Below are 11,550 nucleotides of genomic sequence, written 5' to 3' on the forward strand. Positions count from 1 at the left end.
GGTAATAAAATCACAATGTTTAAATAAGAACGTTTACTTGTAAAGCACCTGTCATAAATACATGCAACATTAATAAACAGACAATAGACAATAAATCACGAAAATTTTTTAAATTAAAATAACTATTCAATTATATATATATATTTTAATTATTCAAATAAGTAGAACAAACAATCATAAAATGTAATTGAACCATAATTAAATACAATTATTTAATATAATAAATAAAATCATAGAAATGCTTTAAACAAACACAGATCTAAACAAGAAAGTTTTGACGCTCTTCTCGAAGATTTCCAGAGCTTTGGGCCATAGTGGTTAAAAGCACCTCCTCCAATCTTTAACCGGATTTTAGGAATCACCAGTAGATTACTGTTTGAAGACCCGAGAGACCTGAATATCTAACAATCATTTCACTAAGGTAAAGAGGAACAAGCCCATGAAGACATTTAAAAACCATCACCAGAACCTTACGAACAGGTAACCAGTGATATATGATCCCTTTCTCCTGCGGGTCAGGACCATTGCAACAGCGTCCTGAACTCGCTGCAGGTGTGAAATAGAGCTCTGTGGGAGAGTAGATAAAACTGCGTTGATAAATGCATGGACTATTACTATCCGCAGGAGAAATTCCACATTTTGTTTTCATTATTTTATTTTATTTTATTTAACAATGCTAAAGTGTTCATCCAAACATAACTTGTACATTCGAGTTTTTTTTTTAATCTTGAAACGTTTACGTCTTCATCCACAACATTTTGGCCGAGGAAGTTGCATGCCCGTGACCCCGGTTGTAGTTTGTCCGCCAGTATCCCACAATGCCACAGCTCCGTGCTTTGACCTCTCGCCAATTCCCGTTGGCGTGAAGCGGTGTGCGCGCGCTCTCTCTCCCTGGCCCGTGCACGGTGGATGATGGCCGCCTCAAAGCCCGTCGACCCCCAGTCTGCCAGCGGTCTTCCCCGGTGGCAGCTGGCCCTCCTGCTCGGGGCTCCCGTCGCGCTGGCGGTCGGGGCCGCGTACCTCTGGAGTCGGAGCGGCGCGAGAGAGACGACGCGGAGTAAGCGCAACGGCGAGCGGAAGACTCCGGAAGGCAGCGCCAGCCCGGTCCAGGGCCAACACGGAGCCCCCGAGCCCGAACAGGAGACCGCGGTGAGCGCCTGTTCGACGAGTCCGCTCCGCAGCCGAACCGGGCCCGCGGAGTAAACACGTCCGTCTGTCTGTGGCGTCTTTAGGCCGCCTGACGGGCCCGGCCCAGGTCCTCACAGGTAACGGCTAGCCTAGCGCGCTAGTCAAGGGCAACGCAGCTGACAGGTGCGGCGGCGGGAGGTGTTGTCCGCTCGCCTCGGTTCTTCCCCGGCGGTGTGTGCTGGTCAGAACCGCTGCTCTGGTCCTGACGCTCCTGCCTGGCCCAGGACGGGTAGCCGCCCAGCCCGGGTGCGTGTGGTAGAGAGCCGCTGCCCCGCGGATGGGCGAGGTGTTCGGCCTGGGGGCGGCGGGCGTGCGGTGCAGGTTTCAGAAGAAGCCAGACGGACGCAGGGATTAAACTGGTGGAGGTGTTAAAACTGATAGATAACAAAGTTAAGTTTAGAATATATCTATCGGTCAGCCTCGTGTACGATTAATTCCGTCAGTTTTTTGCTTCTGAATCACAAAATGTCTGTGATTAGAAGAGTAGCGCAACATGAGGTCGACTCTCTTTGAGCACACAGACATGGTAGGATGTAGTGACACTGACCTGATGTTGCTGATATGATTGACCTCTAGAGGTGAGGGGAGTCTTTTGGCAGAAATGAGAAAAAAAACATTTAAACAACACACAACATATATCCTGAAATGTAAATTTTCTAAGGTTTGTTAGACTTGAAACGCACCCAGTTCAGCAGTAAAATACTTGAGAAAGGTAACAGCATTAAGAACATTATCCAGTCATCAGTGCTCTAACCTTTACAACCACTGCTTGGTGTTTGCAGGCCTGTTGCTCTAAACTTTGTTTTTACATGTGCTCTGTTATTTTAAAAAATAGGGTGTTGTGATTTATTATGTATCCTCATATTACCGACCCTACCTCAAAATGGATCCATTGATGTCAGATTTACATCTGCAATCTCTATCACTTTTCTAATGGTCACTTAGTACACTCTATAGCAGGGGTACTCAACTGGCGGACCGCGGTCCGGATCCGGACCCGAACGCAGTCCTGTCCGGACCCAATCTCATTCCTGATTAACTGGATACGGACCAAAACAAAACCGTAGCATTTATTTCAGGGCTATTGACAAAACACTCAGTCGCGAGTGTTACGTTTGCCACCCCCGCTCAACAACTTACGTTCGCCACCCCGCTCAACAACAAGCCTGCCTGGTTGACGCTTCGCGAGCGGCGCGAGGGTCCGCGCGGCGAAAATGACGTAATCGCTGTGGCTCCGCGTCTGCGCGAGTGTCTCGCGCGCTGTCGGTTCGAGAGGTCGTGCACCTCTCGAATTTTGTAACTTCGCGCCGCGCTTCAGCGCAATGAACAAAGTCACGTTTTCAGGGTTCATACACCTTTATAAGGTGGAATTAAAGCACTTGTACGTCACTTTCAAGGTCCATTTCAATATTTCCCAGCATGTTAAACATAATTAAGTTAAATATTTATACATATACTCGAAATAATTCGCTTTTTATCACATTATTTAATGGTTGTTTATTTAAAAAACGCCCAATCTTCACGTCCTCTCATGTTTCGTCCTGGAATTACAAGAGGCTCGTATTTGTTAACCTAATACAAGAGAACTATTCAGTCAGACAGATATTTGTTGTGAAACCAAGTAGTTACAATTTCAAACATTTTAAAGTACTTTAACCTAAATTCCAGCACTTTTCAAACCTGAAACATATAGCAACATTAAAATTGGTCAGGTAAATGTTCACTCCCCTGTTTTGAGGGGTGTTTCTACCATCGTTTCGGACAAAACGCCTATCGTTTCGGAGAACACTGCAGTGACGCTCGCGAAAGTATAAACGCCTCCACCGTTCGCGCACCGTCCACCCCCCCGTCCCCCCCCCCCCCCCCGCTCAACAACTTACGTTCGCCACCCCCGCCGCACCGGACCTCAGGGCACAGGTATCTGCCAAAATTGGACCGCGGACAAATTTAGTTGAGTACGCCTGCTCTATAGTATGGGGGCTTCTTTAACAATCTTCAGGCATTGTTGTCATCTCTACTATAAAATATTTTGAAGGCTATACATGTGCTTCAGCTTCTATGTAGGTACTGTTACCTGACTATTTAGAAAATATATCGAACATTAGCCTCTAAGGTTCTAGCCCTACAAAATGTGGTCCAAGGATCAGAATTGATTGTTGTGCATAACCTATGGCATCAAATCAATTTACTCTTCTTTGAGAAGACAACTTCTGTGTGATTGTTTTTCCTCGTTTACATGTTTTGAACTTGATTTGGTGGAGTAATATTTCCCCAATAGTCAAGTTGCCAGAAAAAATTTAATGGATGGGGCTGGGTGACGTGGCTTTAAAAGTGTTGCCATTACATGGTACCAATATTTATCAAACTACATCATACTGTGAAAGTCATATGTAATGTAGCACAGGCATAACTAGGCTTGCAGTATGTATTGGCTATGTATTGGCTATTGTACAGGTCTACTGTAATGCAGGGGGGTGATAAAGCTCACAGCACAATGTAGAAATGTCACTTACATTTACATTTATGGCATTTAGCAGACGCTCTTATCCAGAGCGACTTACAAAAGTCACTTCACTTCACGTTCATATAGGCTTTAAGCCCTACCCAATAGTGTAGCACTAACCCTAAGTGAGATTTCAGCAAGGCTGGCTGCCTGCATCTTCTGAGACAAAGGTTGGAGTTTCATTTAAGGATGGTCTGGGCTTTACACTCCCTCAAATATTGTATAGTTGTCGGTACAATTTAGTTATTGGTGATTTTAGTAAAAAAATATATATATATTTGTAATTTTGATGCATTTTTGGTTTATATATATATTTGGTAAATATATATTTTGAATGAATTGTGTTCCAGAGGATTGCAGTTTGCCTGTTAAGGTCAGGCATGCACTGTAGGTGGAGATCCTAATGTGAATGCCCAGGTTAAACACGTGTAACATGGGGCTTAATATCTTTATTCTGCACACTAATCTGCTCCCTCACTGAATACTCACATGCTGTGTTCACTGTAGATAAATTCACAGATGTCATGAGTTGTATGTTCGTATTTGTTAAATGCATGTTGGTAAGTATGTTTAAATGTGTATTAATTTTGTCACCACACAGAGCCCTCTAGATAGGGCCCAGGCTGCCAAGAACAGGGGCAATAAGTATTTCAAGGCGGGCAAGTACGAGCAGGCCATCCAGTGCTACACAGAGGCCATCAGCCTGTGCCCAACAGAGCAGAAGAGCGACCTGTCCACCTTCTACCAGAACCGGGCCGCCGCATTTGAGCAGCAGGTCGGTCCTGACCACCCCCCTCCAATCCATGCCGTGCCCTGTATGTTGTAGGTACTGTGTCTGTAAGCTGCTTCCAGGTAGTCATGTGCTGTATTGTGATGTTTGGGTCTGCAGTCGAAATGGGCAGAGGTGGTGGAGGATTGTTCCAGGGCCGTCGAGATGAACCCGCGGTACGTCAAAGCCCTCTTCAGACGCGCCAAAGCTCAGGAACGACTGGACAAGAAGAAGGAGTGTCTAGAAGGTGGGGCCTCCATTCTCTTGTCATGTGGTACATTGGATCACCTGGATTTCTTCATCATACAGACTCTGTACCTAATAAAGATGTCCTCTAAAGCAAGAATTAGCACAAAATAGACATTAGTAAGCAAGAAAGATGCATCAAAGAGTGTGCCAAGTGTGATGGTGTGGACTAAATCACATCCTAGGCAAATATATTTAAGCATATTTCGTTTTTCACTCAGCTCTGATCATGTTTCTATCCGTAGATGTGACGGCTGTATGTATCCTTGAGGCCTTCCAGAACCAGCAAAGCATGCTTCTGGCTGATAAGGTGCTGAAACAGCTGGGAAAAGAGAAGGCCAAAGAGAAATACAAGGTCAGATCATGTCACACGAGAGGCCCAACCAGTCTGGAGTTCTCCCTATCCATCCCTCGTCTGAAGGTCTTTCTAGTCCGTCCTGTGGTTTACCTGCTCACACTCACTGTTGTGACCTTCCTGTGCAGAACCGCGAGCCTCTCATGCCGTCTCCCCAGTTCATCAAGTCCTACTTCAGCTCCTTCACTGATGACATCATCTCCCAGCCCCTTCAGAAGGGCGAGAAGAAGGATGAGGACAAGGATAAAGAGGGCGAGAGCGCTGAGGTCACGGAGAGGTCAGAGGTCATGATGTATCGGGTATGGGGGTGGTGCTGTTGGGTCAAATCCTAGAGCTGTCCTGTTAGTATACGTTTCCTTAGGGGTGGGGAGGGTTGAATAGTTTTAGCCTTGTCAGTGCATCTGGTGCATGGATGCATCTGTGTTTGTTTACACTGTTCAAAGAGTAGAAAATGACATTATATATTATGTTATGCTCTTCATTATAAATTACAATATTTACTCTACATTATATAATATTATACTCATCATACATTATATTAGACTCCTCATTATATATTATAGTATTCTACTCGTCATTGTCAACATATGCCTGCAGAGTATTGTAAATATAGAAAGCCACGTAGTCATGTGTAGGCTGTCGTCATATTTTAGTTGTCATGTTACACATGCAGCATTACACTGATGCCTGTATTTCTAAAGGAGTTCTGAGCGTACTGGGAGGCGTATGAAACCTCTTTGTGTTTGCAGCTCGGGCTACCTGAAGGCCAAACAGTACATGGAGGAGGAGAATTATGATAAGATCATCAGTGAGTGCACAAAGGAGATTGAGTCGAATGGCAGGTACCTGGCAGAGGCTCTCCTGCTCAGAGCCACGTTCTACCTGCTCATTGGCAATGCCTCGGCCGCCCAGCCCGACCTGGACCACGTCATTAACATGCAGGATGCCAGCATCAAGGTAAAGGAGGCCGGACATGTTGAATTCATATCCATGACAGTTAGGCCTGTGTTGAACAAATCGATTTTCCGATTCAGAATCGATTCGCATATGATGATCTGATTATCGATTCGTACGTCCAAAGATCGATTTTTTTTAGTGAACTTTTACCCCCGCCTCATCACTGAATTCACGCAGGCGTGCTCGGTCTAACTAACTGTAAAACGACTTGGTGTCGGACAGTGCCGGTAACGACGATAGTCAAATCGGAAATCTAAAAACAGAAGGACAGTTTATCCAGTGTCAGTGACTATTTACAGTTAGTCCGTGTCACTGACCGTTTACCCAGTGTTTTTACAGTTTAAAAAAAGTTTTAAATGTTCTTGTAACGTTGGGCGCAAGGCGATGGACGAGACAGAATCCTTTGCACTTTCCAAATCGTTACGTTTATTACATTTACCGAAGCGCAGACAGCGCACATAAAACACGTTTACATAGAACATGTGTCACTCAAACAACGACGAGCACAGGATGCTGCGCGCGCAAATTAAATAGACAAACCACATAAACCCCACGTGATTACGAGACGAGCCACAGGTGAGGATTATCACAAGACGCACCCGCACCCACGGAGATACACCGACGTAGACGCAGACGACATTAACACGACCAAAACGGAGGGGTCGGGGACCGTAACGTGAGAGTTCTGTTCTTATATTCTCACTTTAAAGAAAAATACACGTTTACATTTTATACTTTCAGTTTATTAAGTGTGAGCACTTTTAAAATAAAAATGCATTTGGTAGCAACAGCTTATGGGTGAATTCTTAATTATTTAAATCGTAATAATAATGCACTGGTTAGTGTCCCAGTAGGAGCCCACTGTTGCAGATATAGACACCTCAAAGATGTCCTCTGTTTATTGTCCTGGATTACCTTTCTTGAAGGTAGATTTATGATGACCCTTTTCACCAGTCTTCCCGCCATCAGTAACTACCAACTACCAGTAACTATTTGCTGATTATTATCGATATAATACTAGTTTTAACATGTTGCTTCTGTACACAGTCAGGAAACAGCTCAAATACATTTTTAATAACACTAAACCCCGAATTGGATCGGATCGGATCGAATCGATTAAATCGGATTAAATCGAAAAAAATCGATTCTTAATCTTCAGAATCGGAATCGGATCGATTCTTGGAATTTGAATCAATACTCAGCCCTAATGACAGTCATAGTCTGCCGTAGACTCACTGAGGCTGAAAAGGTTATTTTAAATGGCAGCAGGTTCCATATGTGTGTTTGTGTATGTTTGTGTGTGCGTATGTATCGTCACATGGATATAAATTATATATTTATATATAGATTGACTTGGATTATTCATTATTTTTTGATGGCTGTTTCAATCAATTGTTGCAGCCAGCATTTGATATTGAGGCCCAGCAAAGGTGTAAGCTTCTATATTTAGATTCCTGTGGCTTGTGGCAAAGACAATGACCTGTGTGCGCGTGTGTGTCCTGGTGCGCGCGTGTGTCCTGGTGCAGCTGCGTGCCAACGCTCTGATCAAACGTGGCAGCATGTACATGCAACAGCAGCAGCCTCAACTCTCCACCCAGGACTTCAACATGGCTGCCGAAATCGACTCTCGCAACGCGGACGTCTACCACCACCGCGGACAGGTGAGGCTGCCTCCCCCTCCTTCTCTCCCCTTCCCCCGTCGGGCAGCTGCCTGCTGGACAGACAGAGCTCCCTGGTGCTTACTGTGCTCCATAACTTGGTCATGTCATTCCCTTATGCATTTGGTGGTGTCACGAGGGCATAGTTGGATTTGATTCAGTGTTTCACTGGGAATGAGGTCAGTACTGACTGATAATTGTTTGCTAACCAGAACAGAGCTTTCTTTGTTCACTTGGGCATTGAAATATTACTGTTGACATTAAATAGAGCCATCCTCTGAAACCAGATTTCACACCATTTTGGGACTGTCAGGACTACTATACAAACTTTTTATCTATTATGGTTTTAATTGGGTTTTTTCTTCATTCTTAAATCATGACCACCACCAGCTCATTGATTCCTTTTTTCTCTCCTTTTAGAAAGCCATACAGCAGTGGCTTTTCATTTTCATCATATTAAAATTTACACTAATGCATATATTGCAAAAGGAGTTCTGAGCAAAAACATTTGTGCCTGGTTCCAAAAAATAATCCCAAGAAAAGGCACATTCAGAGTGTCCTAAAACAAAACTGGTTGTACATCCACTGTGTACATGTAATAACTTTCAACTCTTCTCGGCTCTTAGTTGAAGATCCTTCTGGACCAGGTAGAAGAAGCAGTGGCAGATTTTGATGAATGCATTCTACTCAGGCCAGACTCTGCTCTGGCACAGGCACAGAAGTGCTTTGCTCTGGTGAGTACCAGCAGAGGGCATTGTTGTGCATCTGAACATTTTTTAAATTTTATTTATTTATTAAGATGTCATTTTCCATACAGAGAGAATTACCAAAAAAGAGAGAACTGTAAGACAAAAATATAAAATAAATAAATTAATATACAGAGGGGTTTTTTTTTTTTTTGGTCATTCTGCAATAAAGTCTCCTGTTAATTCTCAGTTATGTGGCTTCAAATACAAACAAACAGACAAATGAAGTGGGTTTCAACTGAGCATAAATACTCTTCCATGTTTGTATTTCAGTATAGACAGGCATACACTGGAAACAACCCATCCCAGGTGCAGACAGCCATGACTGGCTTTGAAGACGTTATCAAGAAGTTTCCAAAGTGTGCTGAGGGCTATGCTCTTTATGCACAGGTATGTTTCACAAAACTCTCAGCTGGTTACAACACAGTGACTGTTCACTAGGGGAAATTATGGTGAAATTAATGAATGTCTCTCATTTCTCCCTTTCTGAATTTGGGTAGGCACTGACAGACCAGCAGCAGTTTGGGAAGGCAGACGAGATGTATGACAAGTGCATTGAACTAGAGCCTGACAATGCCACAACATACGTGCATAAAGGGTTAGTGTTCAACCTGCGGAGTTACTGCTGAGGTCCACTGTGGACAAAAGCTTTGGCTATTACAACATATCTTAGTCATTACCTGTGTATGTGTGTGCGTACAGTCTGCTGCAGCTCCAGTGGAAGCAGGACTTGGACTTGGGACTGGACCTCATTAGCAGAGCTATCGAGATCGACAACAAATGTGACTTTGCCTACGAAACTATGGGAACCATTGAAGTCCAAAGGTCTGTGCCTCAGTTAAACTGTCAGACAGCCTCCCTTAATTAGCACTGTCTTTCATATAACACTAAGTGTTAAATAGCATCTGTGTACACAGACAGGTGTCTTAATTTGTCACTGCTGGAAATGTAATGAATGTGACAAGTAGACATTGATTTGACTGATGTCTGTCTTCTTTCTTCCCTCCCTTCAGAGGCAACCTTGATAAGGCCATAGACATGTTCAACAAGGCCATAAACCTGGCCAAGTCTGAGATGGAGATGGCCCACCTGTACTCGCTCTGTGATGCCGCATACGCCCAGACGGCAGTGGCACAAAAGTACGGCCTCAAGCCCCCGACGTTGTAGCTGTCCGTCCCCTGGTCTTCTGCCGCGCACCTGCATATCATCTAACGTTTGGGTTGTTTTTATCTTGCCTGAGATGTTAAATCATTATTGAGAGGGAGGGAGACACAGTTCTGCAGTCATGTGATTGTTTACATCACTTTTGATTAGAGTAATGGTGAGGGTCAGAACACGGGGAAATGAACCTGAAGGCTTGTGGGTGGAGGGGGAGAGAGAGACCACCGTGATTAACCAGAATTAATACGGCTCAAGGCTTTACAACCTCTGGCAAAGCGCCAGTGGTTTAGCTCATACACTTCCACCCCAAACCAGACACTTGGTATGGCCCAAAATGACATCACCCCTGATTCAAGCAGGTATATATTCTTTGTTTAGCTTCTCTTATGTTGTATGTCCTTTGTCAATCTTCTTTCATTTTCCCAGGTTATGTTAAATAAAAATCTGATAGTAATTTGAGACAAATTCATTTGACAGCTTTACCTTTGAGTTTTTTTTCCGCCTAGAGACACTAAAATATTTTCATTGATGTGCATGTGCACACTGTTGGAAGAATAATATTGACTTTAGAGTTGTTGCTGTTATAATTGTTCAGACGGACGGTTCCTTCTCCGTCACATCAATATTGTAGGGCTGGATGTACATTGTAGTTATGTGGAGCGTGCAGAATAAAGTCTTTTTACAGGAGACATTTAGATTGTGCTACAACTCTGGCAGTGTTCCTGCCATTGTATCGTGCTTATTTTATTTATGTCTGGAATTATATCATGGTGAAGAATTTGGGCCATACACAGATTTAATTTTTCTAGTCCGTATAATTGTTTAGATTTTTCTTTCTTATTTGGGTTTTCTTTTTGTACTCTGTACAGCTTGCTTGAGATTTCTCTATATAAATAAATGTTAATAAGATGCTCCTGCTGTAATTCTAAACTAGTGTAATGCCATCCAGCCAGTTGGTCTGGTACATGAACATATGAAAATGTCATCTTGTTTTTAGATCAGCACATTTTAGCCGAAGGTTTGTGCTGTTATATTGTGCTGTCTCAGAAAAGGAACATGAGCCACCAAACTAGATTAAAGTGATTCCACTGGAATCCTGAGTATGAAAACTGAACACATGGGGTTTCTTCTGAAATCCACGTATTTCCATACAAGGCAGGCATTTTGACAAGAAGCAACAAGGATTTGGGAAATTATATTTGCACTGTTGCTTATTGCCACAGTTCATCCAAATTAAAATAATGATTAATACAGGAAATGTCATAACAATCGTAACAAATGAATGTTTTCCTAAAGGGAGTGTGAATTGTTCGTGGTAGCGCCCCTGTGTGTGTTAATTCCTTTGTAGAGTTCCTTCGTTGTAATGCTTAACTCTACAGCCTTAAAGCTGAGTGTGGGATGGGCGTCCGATGTCCTTTGGCTACATGTCAATAGTAGTGGTTGATGTTTAAGGGCTTTCACACAATTCATTATGGCTGTGAAATGTCATTCATATTCCAGAAGTAAATATATGCCACTTGTTTGATGTTCCAGTCCACCACTGAACAAGCATGTCAGTGTAACTAAAATCAGGTGTAATTACATTACACAAAACTGCTACTATTGTAGCTGCAGTTGTTTTTTGTATAACCACTCCCACCCCTCCAGAAAAGCATGTAACTGAGATCAATTCATTTCAAATTCAAAAGTTGCTTGAGCAAACCTGCTGCTTTTTAATGACTGGATTTAATTCATATTAATATACTTACTATTAAGTTAATGAGGCAGATAACATCAGTGGGACAAGCTCCCACCAACCATGTTTCACTGCCAAGGTTCTCCCAGAGAAGAACCTTTCAGATATGCATCCCTCAGATGTCAAAAAGACTGCTCCAGAACCTTTAGAGGAATCGATGAAAATGGCATGTTGTCTTGGTCTTTTGTGAATGAATGACTTGTGATCTTTTTGTTTCTATCCAGCCCCCCCG

At 43.2% G+C, this 11,550-nt stretch overlaps 1 protein-coding gene across 1 annotated transcript; it reads left to right on the forward strand.

Moving 5' to 3' along the window:
• The first annotated feature begins 823 nt into the window (after positions 1–823).
• tomm70a (translocase of outer mitochondrial membrane 70 homolog A (S. cerevisiae)) lies at positions 824–10,495 on the forward strand. Its single transcript, XM_077015086.1, has 12 exons — positions 824–1,149; positions 4,293–4,466; positions 4,581–4,707; positions 4,952–5,061; positions 5,190–5,338; positions 5,811–6,018; positions 7,545–7,679; positions 8,303–8,410; positions 8,696–8,812; positions 8,923–9,020; positions 9,125–9,247; positions 9,436–10,495. Exons 1-12 carry the CDS (start codon positions 910–912, stop codon positions 9,587–9,589), a joined length of 1,743 nt encoding a protein of 580 aa, XP_076871201.1. The 5' UTR covers positions 824–909; the 3' UTR covers positions 9,590–10,495.
• Positions 10,496–11,550: the final 1,055 nt, after the last annotated feature.

This window comes from Brachyhypopomus gauderio, chromosome 8 (assembly GCF_052324685.1).
Source record: "Brachyhypopomus gauderio isolate BG-103 chromosome 8, BGAUD_0.2, whole genome shotgun sequence".
NCBI classification, from domain to species: domain Eukaryota; kingdom Metazoa; phylum Chordata; class Actinopteri; order Gymnotiformes; family Hypopomidae; genus Brachyhypopomus; species Brachyhypopomus gauderio.